Consider the following 26,308-nt stretch of genomic DNA (forward strand, 5'->3'; position numbering starts at 1 on the left):
CAACCACTCACTATGGCATAGTGTAGGAAGCAGTCAACCCTGCCCTTTTCCTACAAGGAGCCATTTCTTTCTCCTCTTCTGGCTCAGGCTGTTGCTGCTTGTGGGGGGTTATCCCTCCCTCCACACCCATTCCCACATATGAATGGGAGGGAGAGACTTCGGCTAGGTCCCTTAGAGGGTCATTAACTCACCCTCCGACAAGGGGGAAACAGCCACATGGCTTTGGGTTGCTGCTGCTGCTGCCCCTTCTGACTCATCCTCACAGGGTCCCATTGGTCACGGAAGCTCCTGGAGACCTCCAGTGTCACATGGTGGGGCCCAGCAGTCCTATGTAAGTAGGAGGCAGAGAAGTTTGCTGCAGTTACAGTAGCTGCTGCTGGGTGATTGATGAGAGCCTGGTGTCCCCTCCTTATTGCCCAAGGGTGTTTCCTCCTTTCTCCCCTGCCTCTGCACCCCCTCTACCACACTGCTGGGAGCATGCTATCCCTGCACTCTTTCCCATGTGATTTGGGGCATCTTTGCTTCCAAGCCATGTCGACTGAAGGTCTCATCTGATGCTGCAGCCTACTTACTTTTGCTGCTGTGAGCCTCACCCGTGTAAAAAAGCATCTCTGAGGCTACATGGGCTATAAATACCCCACTCCCCACCTCTTCCAGTCAGCAGGAAGAGCAATACCTCCCATACCCACACATGATCCAACTGCTTCCTGCTCGTCCCTGTAAGCTTTCTCCCCACTTATCCCTCTGCCCCGTTATAGGGGAGCCCTTAAAAAGAGACAGTAACCTCCTTTCTTCTAACCAGCTGGCCAAGGACTCCATCCCTTTGAGCTTGTGTTAAGCATGTTATGTACAGTTGATTAATGGATCATACAAGACAGACAACAGATGGTAGGGGTTGTCTGATCATAGTTCTAACACACTTTAAGGATGGAGGCTCTAGTTAGAGGTTCAGATTTTTAAAATTGACAGTGGATGGGATTTTGGCTCCTAAATCAGGTATCATAACACAGAGGTGAAACCCTTAAACACCTTCAAAAGTTGGGGCCAAAAGCAACAAGAGTAAAAAACTAAATTGTGATCAAGAGCCTAATACAAAATGTTAAGTGCAGTAAACTATTTAAAAGGTATTAATCACCGTATTTGCTGTTTAACATTCACATAATTTTTAAACTAATAACATTCTTCTTTGATGTTCAGGTTTGATCTGTACTATTTGATCCTGCTTTGAGCAGGGGGTTGGACTAGATGACCTCCTGAGGTCCCTTCCAACCCTGATATTCTATGATTCTATTCTTGCAGAGTATGGAAAACACTTTAGACATCATGATAAAAGAGGAGGCTGTCTACCAAGAAAAAACAAATGAGAAGCAAGCTCATATTTTGCAGCTGAACAAAGAAATAGATCAACAGAAGCCAAAGTTAGAAAGAGTCATGGCACAGGTTGGTTTCATAAATAAGTGACAACTCTTATTTTATTGGTTTGAGTTATAGTTGGGGTATAGTAAAAATACAGCATAAACTTAAATTTTAAGTGTGTTACTAACAATGTTTGGCCATTTAAATTGGTATTTAAATTGTTTTCATAATATAACTTTGTTAAATTGCATTTACCTGTTATTTTATGCCAAAAGTGTTCCAGACTGTCCAAAGAAGTTCGATCTTTAAAGAAAAGTAAAACTAAAACACAGGAGGAAGAAGACATTGACCTCCGTGAGCTGAAAGACTACAGCAGAACCATTGACAAATTGTTGGTTGATGTATTAGAAGCAAACCCTGATTTAACGCTACCCTTTCAAACATACTTTCAACAGGTAGCATCTCTAGTTGACTTGAACTGTTATTGAAAATGCTGACACAGTTATAGATAGTAAAGAACAATTAATGGATTTATTTCAGTGATTCAAAGGCATTGTGCCTCAATTTCATAAAATACAATATGGCCATTGTAAAACACAGGGGTCATGCTGTTAGCACTGAAAATAAGGGAATATACTGAAAGTAGCTTATCACACATGGTATCATAGAAAATCAGTAGTGTATGTGTCATATCTCCCACTTGCAAAGACCAATAGTAGATCTCTCTTCTCTTCTAGTCCTGTTTAGAACTTCCTACAGCTGCTTCCATAGGTAGTTATTACAGTTCTAGATCTTCTTCACAAAGCTCAGTGGCCTCTGTCAGGTGAGTGTTAAAGTTAATACTGTACATGGTAATTCCTTGTACTCCCACGCCCTGATTTCTCATTTTGTCCCTTCTTGTTCATGTCTGTTGGCTAGTAAAAGCTTCACTATAGATTCTCCTCAAGTCTTCTGTTAGGTGGGTTTGCTAGAAGAATCTATGTCACTTTAGATGTGTGGACAAGTCCTGTGCCTCTGTCTAGCCTAGTCCATTTCACTTCAAATCAGGACAATAATTTCAGACTTTCTTGGTAGCAGTGCTCTGAAATTGCTTATTAATTTTTCCCATTCCTACTTTGCTCTTTCACTGGAGCACAGTTCACTTTTAGATGATTTTCAAATTGATTGAGGACCCAGCTCTTCTCCTTACAGCTGCAATTTTTGCACTTGCAGTCTTCTGGACTATTAGTCTTAAACTCAGTTCCCTTTCCCATTACATATAAAGATCTTTTTTATTTTAAAAAAGCTTGTTCTGGTGGCTGATTAACAAACCAAAGTACCTTCTCTTCTGTTACAAAGGACATGTACTCTACCTTCAGTGTTACAAATATTGTGGCTTGAGTGAAGTCTTCAGCTATGACCAGACACATTTCTTGTAGGTGTCTTCAGACAGTAGTACAAGAGCCTAGATGAGGATTTCTAGAGTATCAGGGGCAAACATTAAACATCTTGCCCACATAATTTGAAGCTAGTTCCTTCCTTGCTCAGTTTCTCCCTCCCCCCAATCACTGTTACTGGAGAGCAGAATCCAAACTTTTAAGATCATCAATGCATATGCTACTAACACACTAAGATGAGGTGCATTGGTCTTACAAAGTGCTCAGGTGATCACTTGTACTATCAACTACACTTTTTTCCCTTATTAATCAAGAGGGTTTTGTCTACATTCTAACTTTACAATAACTTTGTTTTGCCTTTTAGATCAACTAGGAGCACCGTGGGTTCAACTTCTGGCCAAGCATCCTCACTTAAAATTATAGATCTGAGTTTATCATTCAGTTCGCCGGCAGCAACAGGAAGTGCTGGTTCACGGCCTTCCAGTGCAGGTAGCAGCTCTAGTAGTCTTCATAGCAGAAAGAGCTTGAAATAATATTTCAAACTCCACTACAGCTGACTCACATCACACTAGTACTTCTGAATTGGTAAAATTGATTTAATGCATATTTCCTTATTTAGAAATATCTTATTAGAAATGTTTACTAGACTGAAGTCCATATTTTAGTGGCTGGGAAAATGTATGTTGTACCCAATGCATTAAATGATCAATTTGGCAGAGACTGTTTAACAAATAAAACTTTAAATTAAATTGTGTCTGTGTTCATTCCTGCTGTTATGACTAAATGACTTTTGGGAAATCCTCAATGTCAGTGATTCAAATTCTTAGTTGGCACAAGGTCAGTATATATTTCTAAAAAGAAAAGGAGTACTTGTGGCACCTTAGAGACTAACAAATTTATTTGAGCATAAGCTTTCATGAGCTACAGCTCACTTCAGTGGAATACAGACTAACACAGCTGCTACTCTGAAACCTACATATTTCTAGGGACACAACTAGTCTTCCTACTTTCCCCTCTAACACATCACTGATTACATTGAGTGTAAACACTCTCTGCAATGTTGATTTATGATCATCTCATGGTCAAAGAAAAGTCTGCAAGGAAGCATTATATCTTAGTTAGATAATGACAAGCAGACTACATTTCTTCTTCTTGCAAAATTTGGAAGGAAGGGGGGAAGAATGAGTTTGTAAATAAAGCCAACTTTCAAAGCTTCCATTTCCACTATTTCATTAAATATAATCTGTCACACAAATAAGAGGGTTATATTTGAAACTGTTAACTCTGGAATAAGTTTACCATTTTTCTTCCCCCAAATGACACTATAATCATGACAAACAAGGTGGGTGAGATCTTTTACTGGATCAGTTTCTGTGGGCGACAGACACAAGCTTTTGAGCTTACACAGGGTGACCAGAAGTAGAGTTCTGTGGAAGCTCAAAAGCTTGTGTCTCTCACCAAGAGAAGTTGGTCCAATAAAAGACAAGGTGGGTGAGGTAATGTCTAATGGCCTGGGAACAACATGGCTACAACACTGCATATGATAATCATAAGACTATTAGCATGTTGCAGCCCTCAGCTAAGAATATCAATTCTTTATAGCCCAGTGCCTAACTTTAGCTTCTCATGTTTTCCCAAAATGATTGGCACATTCTGTTCACTACCTTTTATCTATAGAACCATTTCCAAGGTTTCAGAGCTTTTCAAATTATGTCCAGCTACAGCAAGATTTATACTAGATGTTAACATTTTAAAGCAGTGTTGGAGGTGAGCTTTTAAAAACAGAATGGCCAGGAAAAAAGCCTGAAGTTAAGCATGTGCCTTCAGCCTTTTAACAATGAATTCTTTTGTGCTCATGTCCTTGAGCTTGATTACCTTTACAGACTCCTAGCTACCACATTTTGTGCAGGTATAGGGGTGAGACTTTTCACTGACAAAGCTGGAGCAGGCAGGTGTGGTAGGACTTCCAAAGCCAAGATAGAGTAGCTATTTACTTTAAGAGCACCATTTCTACCTCAGTCACTCCTTTTCCACTCTGCCATGCCTATTAAATGCTGTACCATTGAAATTAGAGTTGCTATGGGAGGAAAGGTACTGAACTTCTTTGTTGTTATAACTGAAGTGAGTATGCCTAATGACATTTCTATAGCAGAGTATAGCCCAAGATTACATGTTGATCAGGTTTGCCTAGCCCAGTGATTCTCAACTCTGGTCCACTGCTTGTTCAGGGAAAGTCCCTGGAACACCAGGCCAGTTTACCTGCTGCATCTGCAGGTTTGGCCGATCACGACTCCCACTGGCCACGGTTCATTGCTTCAGGCCAATGGGGGCTGTGGGAAGGGCAGCCAGTACATCCCTTGGCCCATGCCACTTTCTGCAGCCCCCACTGGTCTGGAGCAGTGAACCACAGCCAGTGGAGGCTGTGATTGGCCAAACCTGTGGATGTGGCAGGTAAACAAACCAGCCCAGCTCTCCAGGGGCTTTCCCTGAACAAGCAGAGGACCAGAGTTGAGAACCACTGGCCGAGCCTGTGACATTCCATTTTGGAAGAACTATCCCACTTACAGAAAAGCAACCAAAAAAGATACTAGTACTTCCCAACTAAATATTGCTTCTGTGGACCTGCCTACTAATCTCAAGAATTTCCATGGACAGGAGGTGAGAGCAGAATGGCAAGGGGCAATTCCCAGCTTGACTGGATTATGGACAGAGGCTGCTGAGCTGAAAGATGATAAACCTTCCCTATTCACCCTCTTCTACATTTCTAATATCAGCAAAACAAGTTTGACAGGATAATCATTTACACTTTCATGCACTGAACCAGACTATCTGCAGCATATTTTTTGAATGCAAAGATTTACAAATGAGTTTCAATATTCATGGTAAGAGTAACTTATGCTCCCATCAAGATAGCACCATAACTACCACATTCTTTATAAATTCCATTAAACATCCCACTCAAGTGTTTTAAAGTTGTATTCAGTTAAGTATCCATAGAGGGCAAGCCCAGCCTTCAGGGTGGAGATTCTCATTTTTAATATAAACCAGTATTACTTATGTAACAAGACATCTCTGCTTTTCCCTAGATAATCTTTGCTGCCCACTTCCATAACAAGTCATGTTTTTAAGTGCCACGTACTCCTCTGGCTCCATATAAATAATGCTGGGGGAGGTAATAGTAATTAAGGTGTTGGTAGCAGAGTTCTGACTGATTTACTTGAAGAAAGCTATACTGTAGATATAAATTCATCATTTTTAGGTGTAAACCATTTTTTGAAGTTTTATTAAGTAAGTTTCCTATTGTTTGTTTGTGTAAGAGCTACATCTACACTACAAGAATCCCCATCTCCTAAAGAGTATTTTTTAAATATAAGGTTTTAAGACATTTCAGGGAACAGTTTTAATAGCCAGACAACATTTGTACGCTTGGTTTCCAAGAACAGTTTGAAACAGATTCTCAAGTTTTTATATTGCAGATCACATCTGAGTAGAAAGACTGTCCTGTGTGCCACCTCTTTTTCTATTCATAATCATCCACCCTCTTTCCCACACAGGACCACACTATACCCATATGGTAACTACAGCAAATATTTTAAAATACATGTAGTTGACTTGTTCCTGGACACAAGGAGAGCTAGAATCATGTGATCAAGTGTTCTGCCAACTACAGACTGAGAATTTGTGATGTTAGTTGGATGTTATACCTCATCCACCACAAGGCAGTAGTAGCCCAACACCACCATTTTCCTGAAACTATTCTCAAAAAACACCTTTGAAGACAATTTTAGGATACAAGCACCAGAGTAAGGCATGCACCTCTGCCTCACTTTCCTCATCTGTAAAATGGATATAATCCCTTGCGTCCCAGGGCGACTTCATTCATTCATGGCTGTAAGGCACCATGAGATCTATGGATGGGATGTACTATCATGTACACAAAACCAAAGAGACCAGAAATTCAAAGTCAGACAAAAAGTGGCATTAAACAAAACAAGCAAATTTTAATAAAATTTAATGATTAAATCATTAAACAAAAGTTATATACATTGCTGGCACATTGCATCATTCAGTCAAATAATCCCTTTCAACAGCTAAAAATTAGGTTTAATGATACTATTGTGTTACCATTTTTGTACCTTAGAAAAGATACCGGTGTGTTTAAAGTGCAAACTTGATGCCAGTAAGCTATATTTTAAGGGTAGCAAAAAATAAAGTTTTCATCCAATGACACAATTATAAACAACGTTAATTATATAGGAGTATCCTAATTTTTTTTTTAAATCTCAGATCCTATGCTCTTAAAAGTTCTGATATATAACATGATACTCTTGCATATACCTGTCTTTCAAAAGGATCTCCTATAACTTGACTAATACCAACCTTTAAACAAACACTTTGCAAGACACAAAAACAGACTCTGTTCTGACCATTTTTCATACAGATTTTAAGGGCACAAGCTCAATAGCAATTAAAGATTAAAGAAAATCCTTTAACTGTATCCAGCATAATCACATTATTTTCTTAGGTACTTCACTGGTTTTTCTGCTTACTTCCTTTTTGTCTCTCAAATTCAGCAATTTGATTGAATATGTTGAGTAAATTCTGGGGCAGGCTCTTTTTAACACCACTTTCTGATTGCCCTTTACCATTGAGTGTAGTTTCCTCATCTAGCTCCTTTGCTTTAGTAGTTTCCCCAGGACTACTTTCCCTATTTTTATAGTCTCTCCTTTCATTTGTACTCTGCGTTAACTCACGTCTGCCACCATCATCATTTCCACTGTACTCATATAACCAAGTGCTGCTGTACTGTTTATTCTTTTCTACTGATTTGCCTGAGAAATCTGACCCTGCTGGAGAAGTGGAATACATGCTCTGACTTGAACCACACTTTCTAAACTGTTCTTTTCTCCCCTCTACTTCCTTTTCTAACTTTCTAGAATCATGTGTCTTGGTTTTATCATCTGACTTCCAGTGATATGAACTTGAGGAACCCCTCCTATTAGAGGAGGATCTGTCTGCTTTACCCTGTTTTTCATTTTTGCTGCTGGTTGACTGAGTCTTGGAGCTACAATAAGAATCCCTTGAATCTTCAGACCTACCTCCAAAAGTGTCTTCATCATCAGCAGAAGTCCTTGATAGAGAACACTGTCTGTCTCTCTCTCTCACCTCTGTCTTTTGATACACTAATCTGTCCTGCCGCTCCAGTAGTTTTTCCATTTCATATTTTTGGTTAAGGAAGGAAGCAGAGGTATCAGCTGGGGGCGAGTACCATTCATCTTTCCTACTCTGATCTCGCTGATGTGAAGAAACGCGAGATGAATGTTTTTTGGAGCTGCGAGAGGACACTGACCGATTTCTACTCCTTTTCTTGTGCCTTTTGTGATCAGAAGAGGAGGAGGAAGAGGATGAAACTGATACATCAGATGAGGAATCACTTGAGGAGGAGGAAGAGGAAGAAGTTGATCTTTTCCTTTTCTTCTTCAGCCTAAAAATGTAATTAACCTATGAGGCATCACCATCACCAGAATCATCCATAGACTGCAAGTTTCTGGCAAAGCTCTGTCCTTTTCAAGGTCCCTGGAACACAGCCTTTAACTCAGAACAGCTCCAAGACCAAAATATTTAATAAAAGCCTCATTGGAACATGGAGAGAATCTTTTAGCCACACAGTACTTTAAAAAAATATTTATTTTCTTGTGTACATTTCAGCTACTTGAAGTGCAGCGGATCAGCTGGGAAGGACACAGGATTGTAGAGAGTCCTATGTGGATCATACTCTTGAAGTAGCTTATTTAGCAAGCTTCAGATATGCTATTGCAACAAAAAAAACTTTGAACTTTGAAACAACCTAAAGTAATATTTAAACAACCAATGTGACTCAAAAGAGGGCGATCTTTAGATGAGTTTAGGTGAGATCCTGGACTGCGGTCAGATCTGAGTAATATTCACAAACCACTAGTGACAAGAAGGTATACTAGGCCCAATCTGGCAAGCCTTGCACATGTAGAATTGCCATGATTTCAAGTGACATTCCTGCGTAGGGAGGACTTTAACAAACAGGCTCTTTGGGGCCTTGGTATTACAAGAAGGGTTCTTCTCGTTGGGTATCCCATCATACTTCCTAAATACCCATTTAGGCAGATAAGTATTATTTCCATACATTCCCCCTGCAAAAATCCAGGTGTAGTAGTAAAGAACACCTCATAGGAAAGTTTGGGGGAAACAACTTGTTAGTTCTACCTAACTAAAATTTTCTTTTTTAACTAATGAAATCTGTAGGAAAATGGATTCTTCACGGGCTTATCTGTTCATTCGCTCTTTTAGGCATAATCCTGCTTTAATAACCTCACTATTTGTTGCTGTGGAAGCAATTACAATGTCACAAACAGATGGGATTACAACTTTATATGGGGACTTTATATTATATTCTGAGCAGCGGGAGCTAGTGAACTACTGAAATCAGAGGTTATTTTATGCCGTTAACCCAGCTAACAGGGTGGGAAAGAAAACAGCATATAGAAGATTATCCATGAGGTATCAGTGGCTGTTTAGTGGCTTTATTTAAAAAAACAAACACATTGCTTTATTCACTATTGCCTGACCTCTGTCACCTGTTAAGAAAATGGGGTTTAAGTATGAATCACTAATGTAAAAAGGAAGCTTAGCAATAACAGGAACAGAAATATCACCCATTTCAGTGACTGGATGCTAACTGCTGTTTACTTACTTATGTTTTATATTAGTGATGCTAATGCTCTGGTTCTAATCAGCAGTAGATTCTTTAAGATGTAGTATATTGAATATAATAGGGTTACCTTTTTTCTTCTTTTAAGAGCTTACGCAGTTTTTGTGCACTTGTTTCTATTTTCTTTTCCTTCTGTCTCTCTTCTTTTGCAGCTTGCTTCTCCCTCATTTCCAAAGATTTCTTTTTTGAACCCAGACATCAAAAAATCATATTAAAAGTAACAGTATGGTAACCCAATATTTCCCCAAATCCCACCCCCCACCACCACAAGATATATAAACACACACACCAACGAATACAATACCAAGATTCCCAGATGAAGATGTTATGTTAATCAAATAAAAGTTGATTGTGCAGAAGTTTGGCATTAATCGTTGAGATGATCAGTATGGTATTAAGGACCATATTGCAGTAAATATCAAATTAAAAAAAGACATGACCAGCCATTGCATTGGTACCCATGACCCAGGCCAAAAGAGGCAGGAAAAATACAGCAAAGTTAGTTACGTGAATAAAGATTGAAACAGGGAGATACGTATTGGGGAAGGTGGTATTACAGTTTGTATATAAAACGTGATGACAAATCCAATTTTAAAATGTTGTTGGAAGTGGCCATGTTCGGATACAAACCATTTTGTAATCGTACCACAGCCCAGTTTGATGCATGTTTACATAAGAAATCATATTCCAGTGGGTTGTTGTTGATGAGCAGCACCAGATGTCAGACACAGCAGCAACGGTCCAGTTCAGAAGAAAATGCATTGAAAAAAACACATATCATCAGTATTACAGGAAAAGAGTATTTCACGTTTGAACTGTAAATTGTATCATTCTAGTAGGGCAGCTAAAAACAGAGAGACATGTAAACCAAGGTTTACTTAGAGGTAACGGAGCCTTCAGTTACTAAACAATCAATCATTAAAGGCATGCTAACTAAGCCCATTAGCTGGACAGGCTCCTGTACCCCACAGCTCTCTAAGGGCTTGTCTACATTGTGCAACAATATGCACTATGGCGGGGAGGCAATTTCTAAAAACGCTAACGTGCTAAGTGGTCCATGTAGACCCTGCTGGTGTGCACTAAAAGCTCCCTGATGTGCTTTAACGTGGTACCGTTTGAAATGGTTTGAAACAGTTGAATTCGTATCCAGGGTGAGCAGCAAGTCTCTGGATACCAATTCTCAAGGCTTGGCAATGGTCATATAAGAAATACTGCCTTAGGATATAAGGGAAACCCTTAATTTATCGTGGGCAAACTTACACAAACTGCTGAACAACAGCGAGCCTTATGTTCCTCAGCTGCATCAATGACCATCACCATCAGTATAACTTGGAATGAGAGTAAAACCATTTCTTTGACTTGTTTCATCACTTTTATTTGTGACTTAGGTTGTAAGACTCCTTGTTACAGCAACAATACTTTTTCTCAGGATAATGCCAAATATGTTGGCAGTGCTCACATACTGCAAGTGGAGATTTCTGCAGTATAATTTAGCTTTAATAAAGGTTACCATAAATCTCCTCTTCCCCATCCTTCAACAAAACCTTTTCACATTATGGCTTCCCTGACCTGCTAAAGCAGTGTCAATCAAGCCCTACATAAAGAAACCAGCCTGCACACTTCTACCCCAGTCTATTTACTTCCTTCAGCACAGCAGCATTGAGTACAGCAACCCAGTGCCCCAGTTCTCTAACTTTAATTCACTCTTTTTGATCCTATCTGGAAAACAAAGTAAGTAAAGGAGACCAATGAAAAAGCCAAAGAGAAGGCCACAGACAAAGGAGCTTGACATGGAGACCCATAGGGGCTCACTAAGGAAACATGTTGTGGGCGGCAGAGAAAAGAAAAAAAGGGACCCTGGAACTTGCTTCCCCCATTATTTCCTCCAAAGTTTGCACCCTGGTTTAATTGTTATTTTTTTCTCCGTTTTAAATAACTGACTTGTTAATTTGCACCTCACAAATTTGGCAGAATTCTGGATTATCAGCTGACCATAACAGTGACACGGTGTCCTCAGCTCTCTCCAGGCCTTTAATTAAGATCCTTTTTGTGCCACATGAAGATACACAAAGTCTTCCTTTTGAGCTAGCCCTGATTAGTCTTACCCTGCTCCTCTTTGAATATTCCCAATTACAACCCTCTGGCATATGTCTAAAACTGACCTGTCTGTTTCGGGATTTCACCCTACACAAAGTCTTAATTCTGTATCAGCAGTCCCACTCATGTGAACAGGTTGTTCTCTCCTCCCCTTCACCAGAAACAGTTACTGAGTTCTGGTCTTTCCCTGCATCCGACTGCTGTGCTGTTGCTTCCCCTGCCCATCTGAAATGATCAAGCCATCCACAGGCACCTTGCTTTTTGTAGATACAGCCATAATACTTACTGTGACAGATGTGTTGTAAAGAGGGGAAAGAGGAGAATAAGACACAGTAACCAGTAAATCATTTCCCCCTTCCCAATGTTTTTAATAAGAGTTTTGATTGTAGCAGATAAAGTTAAGAGAAAATAAAGAATCACCTGCATATGTTTACGGAGTTTCAGTAAGGCATCCTCCGCTTCTTTAAAAGTCTCATCCAAAATTAAAGCTTTCTTATAATAATTCTGAGCATTTAATAGGTTATCTTCCTCTTCCAACCTAACATTCATATGACAAATGTTTACAACAAACAGAATTTGTTTTTGATTATAATGCTTACTGTCTTAATTCTCAGACCGATACGTATTAAAAAGCTCACTAAAATGCAGATGTTTACATCCCTGACATGTCATTACTTTCTGAACATCAGTAGTACTGTACTTTCAAACTCCGATTCCAGTTTTTGATGAATAAAATGTCCTGTTACTTCTGAATGAGTCTCCAGTTTACTCAGATTGATAAACCTTTTTTTCCTGAATATTAATTCTGGAATTCTTACTGTTTTTCTGAGTAGAGTATTTATATGCAATTAATTCAGAAGTTTAATAAAACAAAACACAAGTCATGGTATAAAAAAATGTGTAAAAATTTTAAATGTTGTAAAAATGCCTTGTTAAATATTCATCACAAAATTTCATTGAATGTTATACAGGTTTAATATTCCATCAGCTAAACTGTATTAAGAAAAAACAGTGAGGAGGAGAGATTTAAACTGATGTGTGGTAGGGTGGGGCAACATGGGAGAATATAAACAGATTATACACCCTGAACTGCTTTCACAGCAGACTTCTTATTGTTGGCACACAGGCAGGAAAGAGATAAAACACTCCCTTTTTTATATACTTAGTTAGCCCAATATAAAAAAAGAATGAAAAAACTGAATTGCCCATAACTGCATAAAGAATAGAATTCAACACTTACTGGCCTCCTCTTTCCACAAGTGTCTGACAGAGATATTTCCTTGCATTTCTATGGGTTGGACAGTTTTTTAACGCAACTTCAAAATCATCTATGGCTTTGTTTAAGCTTCCTTTTGTTGCATAACTATAAAAATGGAAAAGCGATACAGGAATTGTAAATAAACATCACAATTGATCTTTAAATAGATTATTGGAATCCATCTTTAACAACGAAGGGGAAAAATAAAGAAAAGACTTACAGTGCCCCACGAGCTACCAAGGCTTCAACATTTTGTGCATCTATTTCCAAGGCCTTGTTGTATTCATTCATAGCCTCCACATGGCGACCAACCTTAAAATAATCAACCCCTATCTTCACACTAGAACAAATAGTAAAAAAAAAGAAGCATTACAGAGTCATCAAGCTAAACAAATATACTTAAAATCAGTTTGAGAAGCCGTGCAACTTGTAGTACATCATCCTGCCATAAGAGTAACAGAATTGGAGCATTTTAGCAAGATACAGTTTCAAGAATTGCTCTTTAGATTATTGCCATATTTACATCACACCAAAGTGTAAATTCTTTTATCTGAAAGTTTAGAAAGCACACATACATGCTACACTGTATTCTCCATTTACAAATGGTAGGCTTACAGTACTTTAGTGTTTTTCTAAGACTTGTCATATTACCCCCTAATGGGGGGAGAGTTTTAGGCCATGTCTATGCTTACAAGCTTAAAGCAGCACAGATGTACTGATACAGCTGTGCTGGTGTAAGATCGTGTAGCCGTGTAATATGGATGGGAGAGCGACATAATAAAACCAGCTCAACAAGCAGTAGTAGCTCTCCCGCTGACATGGTGCGGTGCACACAAGCACTTATGCAAGCAAAATTTATGTCATCCAGGGGTGTATTTTTTTCACACCACTGAGCGACAAAAGTTTTGCCGACATAAGTGCTAGTGTAGACATGGCTTTATAATGTACAGGGACAGATTCAACGCTATAGTAAGGGGGCACAATGACACTGAAGTCAATTTTGCCCCATGTAAGATGCTTTAAGACTTCTATTTCATATCTTACAAACTGAAGCTTCTCTCACACATTTGTCTAAAGATAAATTATCTTCCAATGAGTTAACAGTTGGGGCTCCGAATTTCATATCAGATTTATCATGAGACTTCACTACAGCAATCAAGATTCATGATTTAATACAGCAATATATGGCCACAGATTATAGAAAATGGTTGTACTTAATCTCCACTGAATAAGACCTTATTGAATTGCGGGATGATTGTCAAATAATTGCAGCTGAGTTGCAGACAACACGTGGAAAATTGCAGAAAAGTAATAATGGACCTTTATTATTTGCAGTAATTTGGAAAAGCTTAGAGCGGGGGCCCTGGGGGCGGCCGGCCAAGGCTCCCACTGTTGAAATTGCAGTGGAGGCCTAATATTGCAGGATTCACAATATGGTAAATTAAGCAGGGTTTAACTAATGAAATAAATGATGTACTATATTAAAATTAAAGACAGTTTCCAAGACTGGCATTATCTCTACCACCACTAATTCCATCTCATTCCCCTTCCAGCTGTATCATTTTTATGTCTGGGACTACTTCCCAACTAAATATTGCTTCTGTGGACCTGCCTACTCATCTCAAGAATTTCCATGGACAGGAGGTGAGACCAGAATGGCAAGGGGCAATTCCCAGCTTGACTGGGTTATGGGCAGAGGCTGCTGAGCTGAAAGATGATAAACCTTCCCCTATTCACCCTCTTCTCCACGCTGGACTAAGGGAGATTGGTAAACCACTTTGTCTATTCCCTTTCCAACTCTGTGCTTTTCCTGGTAGAGCTGGGAAGGAACTTTGTTTCCCACCCTGAAAGAATTTTGAGATTTCAAAAAAAGTTTTCCCATCCTGAATAGCGACAAAAAGTCAAAGTCTTAATAGTTTCTGCACACTTCCAATCCATAAAAAAATTTAGTTTGGGTCTACCAAAACGTTTTGTTTAGATTTTGACCTTTTTACATTTAAAAGCATAAACTAACTACAATTTTAAAACAAAAAGTCATTTCAAAGCAAAAAATGAAGTTGCTTCAGCAATGTTGAAACAAGAGGTTTTGACAATTTTGAACATTTCTAATTAAAAAGAAAAAGAAAAATCAGGATATTCGTCAAAACCAACTCTTTCCTGTGAACACTCTGTGAAACAGCATTTTCCAGTGAAAAAGCCATCTCGTTGGAAAATTCCTGACAAGCCCCATCTCCTGGGTGCCTGCTGGGCTATGGAAGAGCAGAATGCACTCTGCAGCTTCATCCCAGGCACAGCCGAAAAGAAACGGCAGCTGTGTGAGTTCAGTGTTGATACACAGTGACTGACGCCAGCTCAGGCCACAAGGGAATTGCTCACAAGTCCAGGTTTGGGCTCAGGTGTCAAGACAAGGGAACTCAAGGTCATCTGATTGCTATTTATAAAAGGCTGAGCTGGGTACTAGGGCTAGGGTCCTTTGGGAAAGCTGAGGAGACAAGACAGAGCAGTGCTCAGGTCTAATTTCAGGAGCCAGCACAAGTTATAAGTGACCTTAACCTTTGGGAACTAAACTAAAGGCTTTTCCTTAAAATTTGATTTTTTTTTTTTCACTTTACAAACAGAGAGCATTCCCCCACTCCCATAACCTATCAACTGACCACAGCCACTCAGTAAGTTGCTCCCTGGTGATATTCAGGAGGTTATTCATTGTGAACACTGGTCCAAAGAAATATGATGAACTATGATCATTGATTCTAAAGTAGATGCCACCTAAATTGCTTGACAAGAAAATTAAATACGCTGTACCATTTCAAGGCCCAAGATGCAGATTGCTTTTTCCTCAATGCAAAGGCAAAGTCTTCTTCATTGAAGTTTTTGCTGTTTAAAAACAAAAAAGAAAAAACAAAACAAAAAAACAATCAAGGGAATAAAATTATTAACTACCCAAGTTTCCTTCTGAGTCTACATTATCAAAAATTTATACCAAGGTTTAAATAAAATTTCAGCATGGCTGAAACAATATTATATTACTCTCCCCTCAATCAGCAATAGCATTTCCGATTTCCAAAGTCATAGCCTCCCTAAATGTATTTGTCTATTGCAGTTAAGTATACTGTCCCATGCCAGTTGCATTAATATAGATTAAATTTTGAGCTACACATCAAATGGGAAATAATCTACATGTTAATTTTCTGTACTTGAGAAAGAAAATTTTCTGAAACTGTACTGCTCAGAAGATCAGGTCCATTAGTAAAGCAAGCTATTACTAAGAAGTGTTGGGGATAAATATTATTAGGATGTAAAGTAACCTGTGATTTTAATCTAATGTTCCCACCAATATACAATGAACAGTTTACCCAGTTAAACAGTATCAAGCAGAGTACTAGTGGATGAAGTGGCTTAGAATTCTGTCACTTTTTTAAAAAAGTGGCAGAATTTTAAGAGTAATTTTGTTGTTCTGGAGTGTCTTTTATATTTAATTGCTGAGCTCACGCAAGAGAGGATCAACCCAAGGTTGAAGTAACAGTTGTCACAGAAATTTTTACATAGAAACTACAAATAAAGAGACATTTCAGATAGTGGCATTTTCTCTAGAAAGCAATGGAGACGGTGCAATGTCACTGTACCTTTGCAGGCCTCTCATTAACGATGGTGGGCTGGATTCACTTAGTCCTAGTTTTCCTAATAAAAATTCAACTACTGCTGGATTAGCAAATCCCAAGGAATGATGCAAGACTTTTTCATATGTCTCCGAAGTACTGGCTACTTCAACACTTCTCCTTAAAGAAAATATGAACATACACAAATATGACCACTCATTTCTTTAGTAATGTTGACATATGTAAAGTCAACATACATTGATACTTTTACCCACACTGGTTCACAAGCAAATTACATAGCTTCCCTTCCCTCAAGTGGAAATACAACACAACTCCTTGGCCTTTGCTGCTGTTCCTCCTCATCCACTAGCTGCAGAATTCTGTGGTCAGTTTTCCTGCCCTTCCTCCTCCTGTTTTATCCCACCCTTTGCCCTCCTGACTAATGAGAGGCAGTACTTGAAAACCTCATTTTGGCTCTCTTCTCTTGCAGTACCATAGCTCCTTCTGGGCCTTGAGACAAGCCCTACAAGCACTCCTGTACTTCTTGCTGAAGACAGATTTTAAGAGTTTCATATCTCAGCCCTTTAAGTCATTAGTTTATTAATCCTGTATTCTCCCACGTAATGATCATTTCCTGCAATATATATTTTAAGTCTCTCTCTCGGCTAAGTTTACTTCATTCTTCATCTTTTTGTGAAAAATTCTGAAACGAACTACATCCATATATGAACAGTGATGCTTTTATTTAGGAAAACAAGTCAATAGTATAAAATTGAAGAATATATGTCGATCAGCAGAGTACAAGAGAATGCAAGGTCTTACCTATAATGTAAAGGCAAGTCTTCAGAACTAATTACCCCCAGTTTAGTACTAGATAGACTGGGTGGAAGAGCAGAGCTGTGCAGTGATATCGTGAGCTTTTCATGGTAACGATCAATGTCCTTGATTGCAGCTATAAAAAAACCAACAAAAAACCCCACTAAACAACATCTTAAAGTTGAGAACAAAGTCAACAAAACTGGAAAGAAACAGCTTCCAGAACAGTTTTAATATGCATTCACCTTGTATAAGGTCTCCAGTTTGATAATATGATAAAGGATCACCATGGCTGCTATGAGAAGGCACATCTCTCAACGGACAAAGAGCCTGCAATGGAAGAGACCAAAAATGTGACCAGGAACTCTTATCTTAATAAAGCAAATGATAATAAAATGTGTTGCATTAGAAGACAACTTCCCTCAGCCCAGAAGTATCAGCTTGCACAATGAAGATTTGTCCCATGAGCAAATATTAAATTATGTTTCAAAAAAATCTAGGTTTTAATTACAATGGCAGTTATCCTGCTGAAGAGAACTCATTTGTGATACTGTGATATTGAAGACTAATGTGAGTAATCCAGTTTCCACCCAGCTTTAACCCTTAAACAAATGTTGAAAAATGAACTTATCTGTAATCAAAAAAGTCCATTTTGTGTATATTAAACTAGATGGAAACTAGTCTTAGGTTATGTCTACACTACGGACCTCACAGCGGCACAGCTATATCGCTGCAGCTGCACCGCTGTAAGATCGCCTATGTAGCCGCTCTATGCCGACAGGAGAACATCTCCTGCCGACATAGCGCTGTCCACATTGTCGCTTTTGTCAGTAAATCTTATATCGGTCCAGGGGGTGTTTTTTTCACACCCCTGACCGACAAAAGTTTTGCCAATGAAAGTGCTAGTGTAGACAAAGCCTAAATCTGTCCAAAATTGAGCATTAAAGCAGAGTGATATTAGTATGATTCAATTCAGATCGAGGTCAATGCATCAAAATATACACTAACTTTTCAACCTACAGCTAAAATATTTGAGTGGTAAAGAAAGAAAATATCTTGCTAAGAAAGCAAGGCGGCTTCCACCTTAATCAAAGCCAGAATGCATTAAGGCTTTGAACTATTAACCATCCCAGAACTCAGATTTACCCCTCATAATTCAGGTCCCTAGCACAAGATGGAGCCAACACATTAGAAAGCCAGGACTGCCCTGCATCAGTTTACTTGTTACTGATCATATTCAAGTCTTACAGTGATTTCTAACTGTGAGATCTCTCTGATGACACCACTGCCCAGACAGATTAACACCATGAAAAAGCCAAATTCACGAATAGAACTAATTCTTCCGATCACAACATCGCCACGCTCAATGTCTCGGAAAAACAGCTCCCTCCTGTCCTCACTTGGCACCTCCATGAACTGCTCCAGGGGTGGCATAACAGCATAACAATCTGCAATTAATGGGGAGAAAAAGTTATGAAATAACTGCTCTGCCTTCTGAAATCTAATTACAGTTCACTATAGTATCAGAAAATCAATGTGATTTTTAATAAAGCACTTTATATTCCTTTATTAGGCATTATGTATAGGCAACACATCCCAACATACACAACGTTGCAATAGGAACTCTTGTTCCTTCTTGACCTGAGGAAACTAAGAGCACTCTTTCCTTTCTCACTCCTGCCCTGGCCAACAAGGTCCTCCATGCCCATGTCCAAGTCCCCAGAGATCTCATTCCCTCCTCCCCATATCTGTACTTTAATTTTCTGCTCAAAAAGGATTGGGTAACATTTGCTTTTTAGAGTCTGTCAATATCATTTCTTTAGTCAGCCAGAAACAGTAATTTTTGATCAACACAAGGTCAACACTTGCTTCATATATCCACTACAAACTCTGCGGCACCCAGCATCTGCTAGCCGCCAGTTCACATCTATTGCATTTTGAGTTATTGGCAGAGAGAAGCAAGATCCTGGATCCAACCTGACTTCTCTCTTGTCTAACAGCTTCAGCTAGCTCTGTAATTTTCTACAGATCAAAGAACTGGTTTGCTATTGCATCTATTGGCAGCTATTAACAACTTTCAGCATAGGAATACCCCTATCTAAGCTCTGCCCATTCTCCCAATAGAGTTTAATACGTTGACACCTTAACTCAAAGACAGAAAGAAATGGTGGGGTGATTGGGGGCACACAGGGACTGGCACGGGTGGATGTACAAAATCCCTGAAATTGAAGGGGACGGAAAGGTGGCACACAGAGAGCTTGTAGGAGGAAAGCAGGGGAAACACAGGAAGCCAAGAAGGCCTGCTGTAAGCAATGATCTTGTCCTACAGAAGTTATGAAGTGTGCATTTTCACATCACAATTTTGCTTCCAGCAAAAAATCTCCTAGGAGCTTTCCTCTCTCTACCCAATTTATCTTCAGCCAGCTAGAGGGGCCCACTTTCAAAGGACCTATTGTTTCTGCAGAGCCTGTTTGCTGAGACAAACTTCACCCATTCTGTTCCAATGGAGAATTCATACCATCACAACTCTTCCAGCCTCAGTTTCCACAGCTACATTCTCAGTTACTTCGGACAGCCACATAAGATTCTATTCCCAGATACCTTTTCAGATGGTCCTTAAACCTGAAAACCCATTTGCACTTAAAAAGTTGGATTGAACACAGCATTTGGCCTACTCGAACAACAAAGTGTATAACCCTCTAGTTAATACGGTGGAGTGACAGCAACTTTAGTACTAGACTTCACATAACAATGAGTACTTTTTACTGACTGTTTAATTTGAATATTTTTCCAAAATGCTAAACACAGATATCCATTAAGTAACCATGGGTGGCATGGTGGCCCCACCTGTGCTCTGCCTCTTCCCTTCTCTGCTCTGCCCTTTCCCCAAGGAGGAAAGCATGAGTGGCAGGGGCATCGGAGAGGAGGGATGTGGCAGGGGCCTCGCGGGGGGAGCGAGGAGAGGAGGGACACAGCAAAGGTACCGGGTCTGGGGCAGAGTGGGGGTGGAGCTGTGGGCGGAAGAGGTAGGACAGGGAGCTAGCTTCCCACAGGGGAAGCTTCACCTGACGCCCATGTAAGTAACCAAAACGCCCACATATTTTGCTTCTTTTACAATGTGTCACCACATTTTTCCAACAACAATTGTTTTTTAAACAGCAGGAAACTTTCAACCTTAACAGAGCTGCTGTTCTAACAAAATAGTTTGCCGACAAGAAAAAAGGCACCTTGGAACATCCCCAGCAAGTCTGTACAACAGAATGGTAGAATTCCCATTTCTTTTGCATGAAGGATCAGTGTTAGTAATAACGCCTCCCTGCATTTACTTGGTGAGCATCAGAGGAGTTTAGAATGTTTTACATATAAGTACACCCTAACAAACCTGTGTAGCAGGTAATCTAGTAATCTGTGTAGCAGGTAGTAATCTAGTTGTATAAATAGGGATATTGAGGCACAGAAAGACCAAAGTCAAAGTATGGGATAGAACCCATGTCTTCAAAATCCCAGACTCATAATACAACACCGTAATAGCTGCATTCCCCTCAGATGCTTAGCAATGTGCGCTTACTTTTACACTTTGTTCCTGAAGATAATGTTGGAATATTGATGGATCCTTTGGACAGTAAATATTTAACAGAAATTCTCTGAAAGAAGGCTCTTCATACAAAATATTGTATGAACGTATTTCTTGCAATAATTTATCAATTAACACTTAATGCTTGAATTTTAGTGTTAATAAGATTAAATATTCTCCTCAATTCCTAAGCTAACACTTTGGGTTTGTTCACACAAGAAAATTTATCCAGAATAGGGTTGGGTATAAATTTAAAGCAGATTAAAGCAGTTATTTCTGAGTAACTCATTGTGTATTCCAGAATAAGGGCACACTATTCTGAATTAGTTTAATCTGCTTCCAGAATAAGAGCATCCACACATGAAGTTAATCAGGAATAACTTCCTGTTTAATCAAGCCCTTAAGAAGCGTGCTGTGACCTTCTGAACAGCAGTCACGTTCCTCCCAAAAGACTGTTACGTTTCAGCAAAGCAAGTTTGTGTCCACCTTGGTGTGTAATTAAAATTGGGGTCTTCCAGGAACACAGGTGCAACAGACCCTCGCTAGAGCACGTGTTGCTATAGTGCGGATTCACATATAGCACGGTCACGGCGATGGATCCCAAATTTAAATAGGGATCCATGGTAATGTGGCCCCTGCTATAATACGGTCCCCGCATTAACGCGGTACCGCGCATGGATCCTGAACCCTGGGTTCTAGCGAGGGTCCAGTGTATTACATAAATCAGTCTTGTAAAATTATGCTCATCCATTCACTTAATACAAATAATTTTCTCACCAGCTCAGTAAAGAGTATGGAAGTGTGAGAAATAATTTTACAAGGCTGACATGATTTAGTCTGATCTATGACTAATGACATCAGCGCTTTAGATAATGGCATAGAATACACTTAAAAAGTTTGCGGATGATACCAAACTGGGAGGGGTTGCACGTGCTTTGGAGGATAAGATTAAAATTCAAAATGATCTGCACAAACTGGAGAAGTGGTCTGAAGTAAATAGGATGAAATTCAATAAGGACGAATTCAAAGTACTCCACTTAGGAAAGAACAATCAGTTGCACACATACAAAATGGGAAATGACTGCCTAGGAAGGAAAACTGTGGAAAGGGATCTGGGATTAAGAGTGGATCACAAGCTAAAAAAAAAAAAGCACAACCATAATTCTGGGATGTATTAGCAGGAGTGTTGTAACCAAGACACAAGAAGTAATTCTTCCGCTCTACTCTGTGCTGATTATGCCTCAACTGGAGTATTGTGTCTAGTTCTGGCACCACATTTTAGGAAATATGTGGACAAATTGGAAAATGCCAGAGAAGAGCAACAAAAATGATTAAAGGATTTTTAAGAACAGGTTAGACAAACACTTGTCAGGAATGATCTAGATAATACTAGTGCTGTCATGAGTGCAGGGGACTGGACTAGATGACCTCTCAAGGTCCCTTACACAAGTCATATTTGAGGTGGTCAGAACCCCAGTCCAAGACTGATTTAGGTCTCAGTTCTGCAAATATGCACCTGGGTAACTTTATTCATGCAAATAGTTCCACTAATTTATGGGACTACTCATATGCCTAAGTGTGTGAGGAATCCATGGCCTTTTTTTTTGTACATCTGTTTTTTAAAAAGCGGAAGCTGTTTTGAGAACTGGAAGATCAAGGATGCCTTCTGCTTCCACGACTCCATTTTCACATCAGTACTACAGTGTTCAGAGTGTCACTCAAGGTGTTTACATTTTCATATTAGATAAACTGAAAACATACTTATTTAAGCCAAAAATGCAAACATGTTACCTTTCCCCACCACATTCCACAGTATAGGCCTTAATCATGGTTGACTAAAATGATAATTATTTTTCAAATCTGACAGATGTATTCAGAGTGTGAAGATTATTTAAATGATTTATCTACTCCATGCATTTCTAAACTTCAAAAAACTTGAAATAAAATAACGCTCTTTTTATAAATACCATTTATTTTTAAAATGTATTGTATACACAAGACTTTTACTGAATTCCTCACAGCTAATTTGTCTTAGAGAATCACTTTTCACCTGTGATTACAGGATTTACCTTCATTCTCTTCATTTGATTCTGAATCTGTTGATGCACTTGGTTTCCATGAAAGAGCAAAAAGTAAATCAGCTTTCTTTGCAATGAAGTGTTGTATCTCAATGTTATCAATTCTCTTCTCTTTCCTAAGAAAAATAAAGAAAAATCTAGTCCTCCCGGCTTTGTTCACATAGCATGCTACACCTGCTACATAAAAATAAATAAATAAATAAATAAATCACTGTCCAGGGCTTTGCATAAGCATTTAATTAAATGTGCCCCAATTTATACTACTGATGACATGTTTAGTACAAAATGCGTTGCCCAAGTTTTTCTATATCTAATGTAGAGCATGGTGGTAGAGACAACATTTGTGTACAGCACCAAGAACATGAATGGTGCTGAATAGCGAAGCTTCCAGAACAATGGCGTTTGGATTTTCTCTGTCAAACTAAGCCTAGCAGATTTCACAGTATGCTGCCAGGTGCCTTTGCATCAGCTTTTGAATTGAGTGTACAGATACTACTAGGAAGTAGGACACAAAAAGCTCCTCCTGCCATTTCCCTTTCAGCCACAAGAAAGAAATCCATCCTCAATACCCTGAAGCCTTTCAACTCCAGCGATGAAAAACACTATTCAGGAAGAGGGTATTAGTGCAATGCGGCCCTGTTCCTGGAGTCCAGTGAAAAACGTCAGCTTTCATTTAAAAAGAATGAGATTCTAGCCCTCACGGTTCCAGAGGAAAGCTTGGAAACAGGACGCAGGAACCAAAAGGCAAAGAACCAAACATTCACTTTTTAACCACCTCTGATTTTTAAGCCAGTCATCGGTGGGATTTTTGTTTTTATGGGGCGGGGGGCGCTGACTCATTTGTAAATGCCTGTGGCTACCACTACCAGGGAGCTGCTCAGGGGCGAGGGAACTGGTGTCAGCGCCCAGGCTGGGGGAGACTCTGCCCGAGGCTTAGAGGGACGAAGTCCAGGGCAGCGGATCCCCGGTTGTGGGGGGAGGGGAGTGCGGGTCCCTCTGACCCCGGGGGTCACCGACCGAGCAAACCCTCGGCGGGGGCTGTGGAGCCGCATTAAAGCCGAGACAGGGGCGGAGGGGGGCGGGCTCCCCAGACCCGGCTGGGGCGTATCAGCAGCTCCCCGGTCCGGCTCCTTACCTGGCGGGCGGCTGATGCTGGGCTTCCCGGGGCGGCTCCAGGCTGGGCCCGGCCGGGGGCAGGAGGCCCCGGAAGTCGGGGTTATCGTGCTGCTCGGTGCGGAGCAGGGAGAGCAGCGTGGGGCCATGGAAACTCAGCGCCTGGCGGAGCAGGTCCCGCTCCATCCCCACCGCGGCGACTCCCCCCTCCCACCGCGCAGCCACCGGAAGCTTCAGAGGAGCAACCCGGAAGTAGAACCCGCCCTCGTCTTCCCCCTCCCCGGAAGGGGAAAAGGGCGGGGTTACAGGGGGAGCCCGCAAAAAACACCGGCCCCGCTCTCGCGCATGCGTACGGCGGGAGGGCGGGAGCTGTGAGGGGGCGGGGCGAGAGAGGCCGAGGGACGGGACGGAACAAGAAAAGCTCCGTCCCTGTGCCCCCCTCCCTTTGCTCAGCCCGGCGCGAGGGGCCGCTGGCAAGACGGGGTACGGGCTCCCTCAGCCCGCCCGTCTCCGGTAGCTGGGCCCCGCCCAGAGCGGGGGCGCGGGGGCGGGGTTAAGGACGCACGTCTCGTGCGGGCCAGCCCCGGCGGGGGGGGTATCGCCAGCCCCTCGTGACACGAGCTGCAGCGTCGCACCAGCGCGCGCGCGGGGGGGCGCCTGCGGGAGCTCGGGCGGGAGCGGGGGTCACGCTCCCAGCTGTTCTCCGCCGGGGCCGGGCGCTGCAGGGCTGGCGTTGCCGGGCAAGCAAAGGGGGCAAGAGCTGAGCCCGTTGTGAGGCTTCGGCCCGCCTGCCTGCCTGCGCTGCCGCTCGCTGGCCGCGCTGGAAGCGGGAGTCTGGCCGGAGATGACATTTCCCGCTCCAGCAGCCCTGCTCGGTGGGCGCCCGTAGTCGCTGGGATTAGTGCAGTGGAAGCCCCATGACTTTATTCTGTGTTTTACACCCTGATCAACTAGATACGTGACTTATTGTTGCTTGTGGTGAGATTCGTCGGACCCGATGAGGGGCCGTGTGCATATAAGTAGGGCCCTAAGCTCCATTTTGGTTAATTTCACGGTTTTAGGACTTTTAGAATAGTAAATTTCATGATTTTAGTCAGGGGCGGATTTACCATGAAACAGTGCACTGGCTGGGGGGGCCCCCAGCAACCCTTTTTTGTGTCAGGACCCTCAGTTTGAGAAATGCTGGTCCCCCCCCCCCCCAAGAAATCTGTATACTATAGGGTAAAAGTACCCAAAAGACCAGCTTTCACAGTCCATCACACGGTTTTTGCAGCCATGAATTTGGTAGGGCCCTACACATGAAACAAAGTTGGTCACAGTCTCAGACCCAGAGCAGGCAGAAATTCACACACACATGCTTATCTTTAATTACATGCATATGGACAGTTTCAGGGCCTAAATATATGAGATAACAGGTTTGTCCAAGTTCCAACAGATGAGGAGCGGAAGGCAACAGTTAACTATTAGCATAATAAATAGCTGTTACAGCACATCAGTGGTCTAACAGATCTTACCTATAAAGATAGATAAGCAAAATCTTTACAAATGGACACTTTTGTTTTACTTTGTGTGGAGGTTATGCTATCTTAGCTTTAAACTGACCTAATTTATAATATTTATGTCATTTACATACTAGTTCATACTCTAGTGAACACCATGAGAATTGCTTTCAAAATATTGTCGTATCTCCAAAAATGAAAATGTCTTGCCTATAATAAAAGCAAATATACATTAAGCAATTATTACTATTTTAATATATTAAGTGCTCTTAGGAGAGCAGACTTAAAAAGCTAAAATATCCTAAAATACAGTTAATATAGGTCATCTATCTGCAATGTGTAACTGTGAGATAAACAATTATTTGAGTTATTGAAGGCAACAAATTTCCCAGCACCTTTGATGCATGCTTTATCACACAGTAACGTGCCTTGTCATTAGCACATCATACTCCCACATTACTTTACGAAATGATCATGCTTTTATTTGTGTTATGTATTTCAAAACCACTGGCCTAACAGTCTGGGTTCTCTCTTGCTCATCACTTGCTATTAGCACTTTTTATCAAGACAATTTGGTATCCCTCTTCCCTACCTCCCTTGCTTTCTAGCCCATCATATCATCTTTCCTCCTAACAGAATGGCATTAAATTTCCTTGAAAAGGAAGTTGCTGAGGATAGTTCACTAGAGGATGCTATAAGACCACAGTGACTAGTCTTTCCCCTTTAAAGAAGTGTGTACAAAAAACCCTGTGTTTTTGAAATTTATCCTCCCAGAATTACATGACTCACATGTAGAATCT

The 26,308-nt window shown here is 40.7% G+C and overlaps 2 protein-coding genes across 4 annotated transcripts in view; one reads left to right on the forward strand and one right to left on the reverse strand.

The window, feature by feature from the left end:
* The window catches only part of CCDC39 (coiled-coil domain 39 molecular ruler complex subunit), a 29,275-nt gene extending 25,828 nt beyond the window's left edge, over positions 1-3,447 (forward strand). Inside the window, exons 17-20 of one of the 2 annotated variants that reach the window (XM_084640017.1) lie at positions 1,300-1,440; positions 1,632-1,811; positions 2,094-2,179; positions 3,097-3,447. In XM_084640017.1, coding sequence (XP_084496143.1) covers positions 1,300-1,440; positions 1,632-1,811; positions 2,094-2,179; positions 3,097-3,265 — 576 coding nt within the window. In that variant the 3' untranslated portion in view covers positions 3,266-3,447. The remainder of the gene's footprint in view (positions 1-1,299; positions 1,441-1,631; positions 1,812-2,093; positions 2,180-3,096) is intronic. The other variant, XM_084640018.1, reaches the window with a different exon arrangement.
* A 3,306-nt stretch (positions 3,448-6,753) lies between these two features.
* Positions 6,754-24,269, reverse strand: TTC14 (tetratricopeptide repeat domain 14). Of its 2 annotated transcripts, none has more exons than XM_084638572.1 (12): positions 24,032-24,260; positions 22,888-23,012; positions 18,493-18,692; positions 17,490-17,574; positions 17,251-17,380; positions 16,456-16,608; positions 15,635-15,706; positions 13,053-13,172; positions 12,815-12,937; positions 11,995-12,112; positions 9,548-9,657; positions 6,754-8,217 (listed from the first exon to the last, which is right to left on the reverse strand). In XM_084638572.1, the coding sequence occupies exons 1-12, from the start codon at positions 24,193-24,195 to the stop codon at positions 7,263-7,265; spliced, it is 2,355 nt and encodes a 784-aa protein (XP_084494698.1). In that variant the 5' UTR covers positions 24,196-24,260; the 3' UTR covers positions 6,754-7,262. The 2 variants fall into 2 exon arrangements, with proteins under 2 accessions (XP_084494698.1, XP_084494699.1); XM_084638573.1 differs by having other exon boundaries at positions 8,074-8,543; positions 24,032-24,269.
* Positions 24,270-26,308: the final 2,039 nt, after the last annotated feature.

The sequence above is a fragment of the Lepidochelys olivacea genome (genome assembly GCF_965140295.1).
Source record: "Lepidochelys olivacea isolate rLepOli2 genome assembly, chromosome: 9".
Lineage (NCBI taxonomy): Eukaryota > Metazoa > Chordata > Testudines > Cheloniidae > Lepidochelys > Lepidochelys olivacea.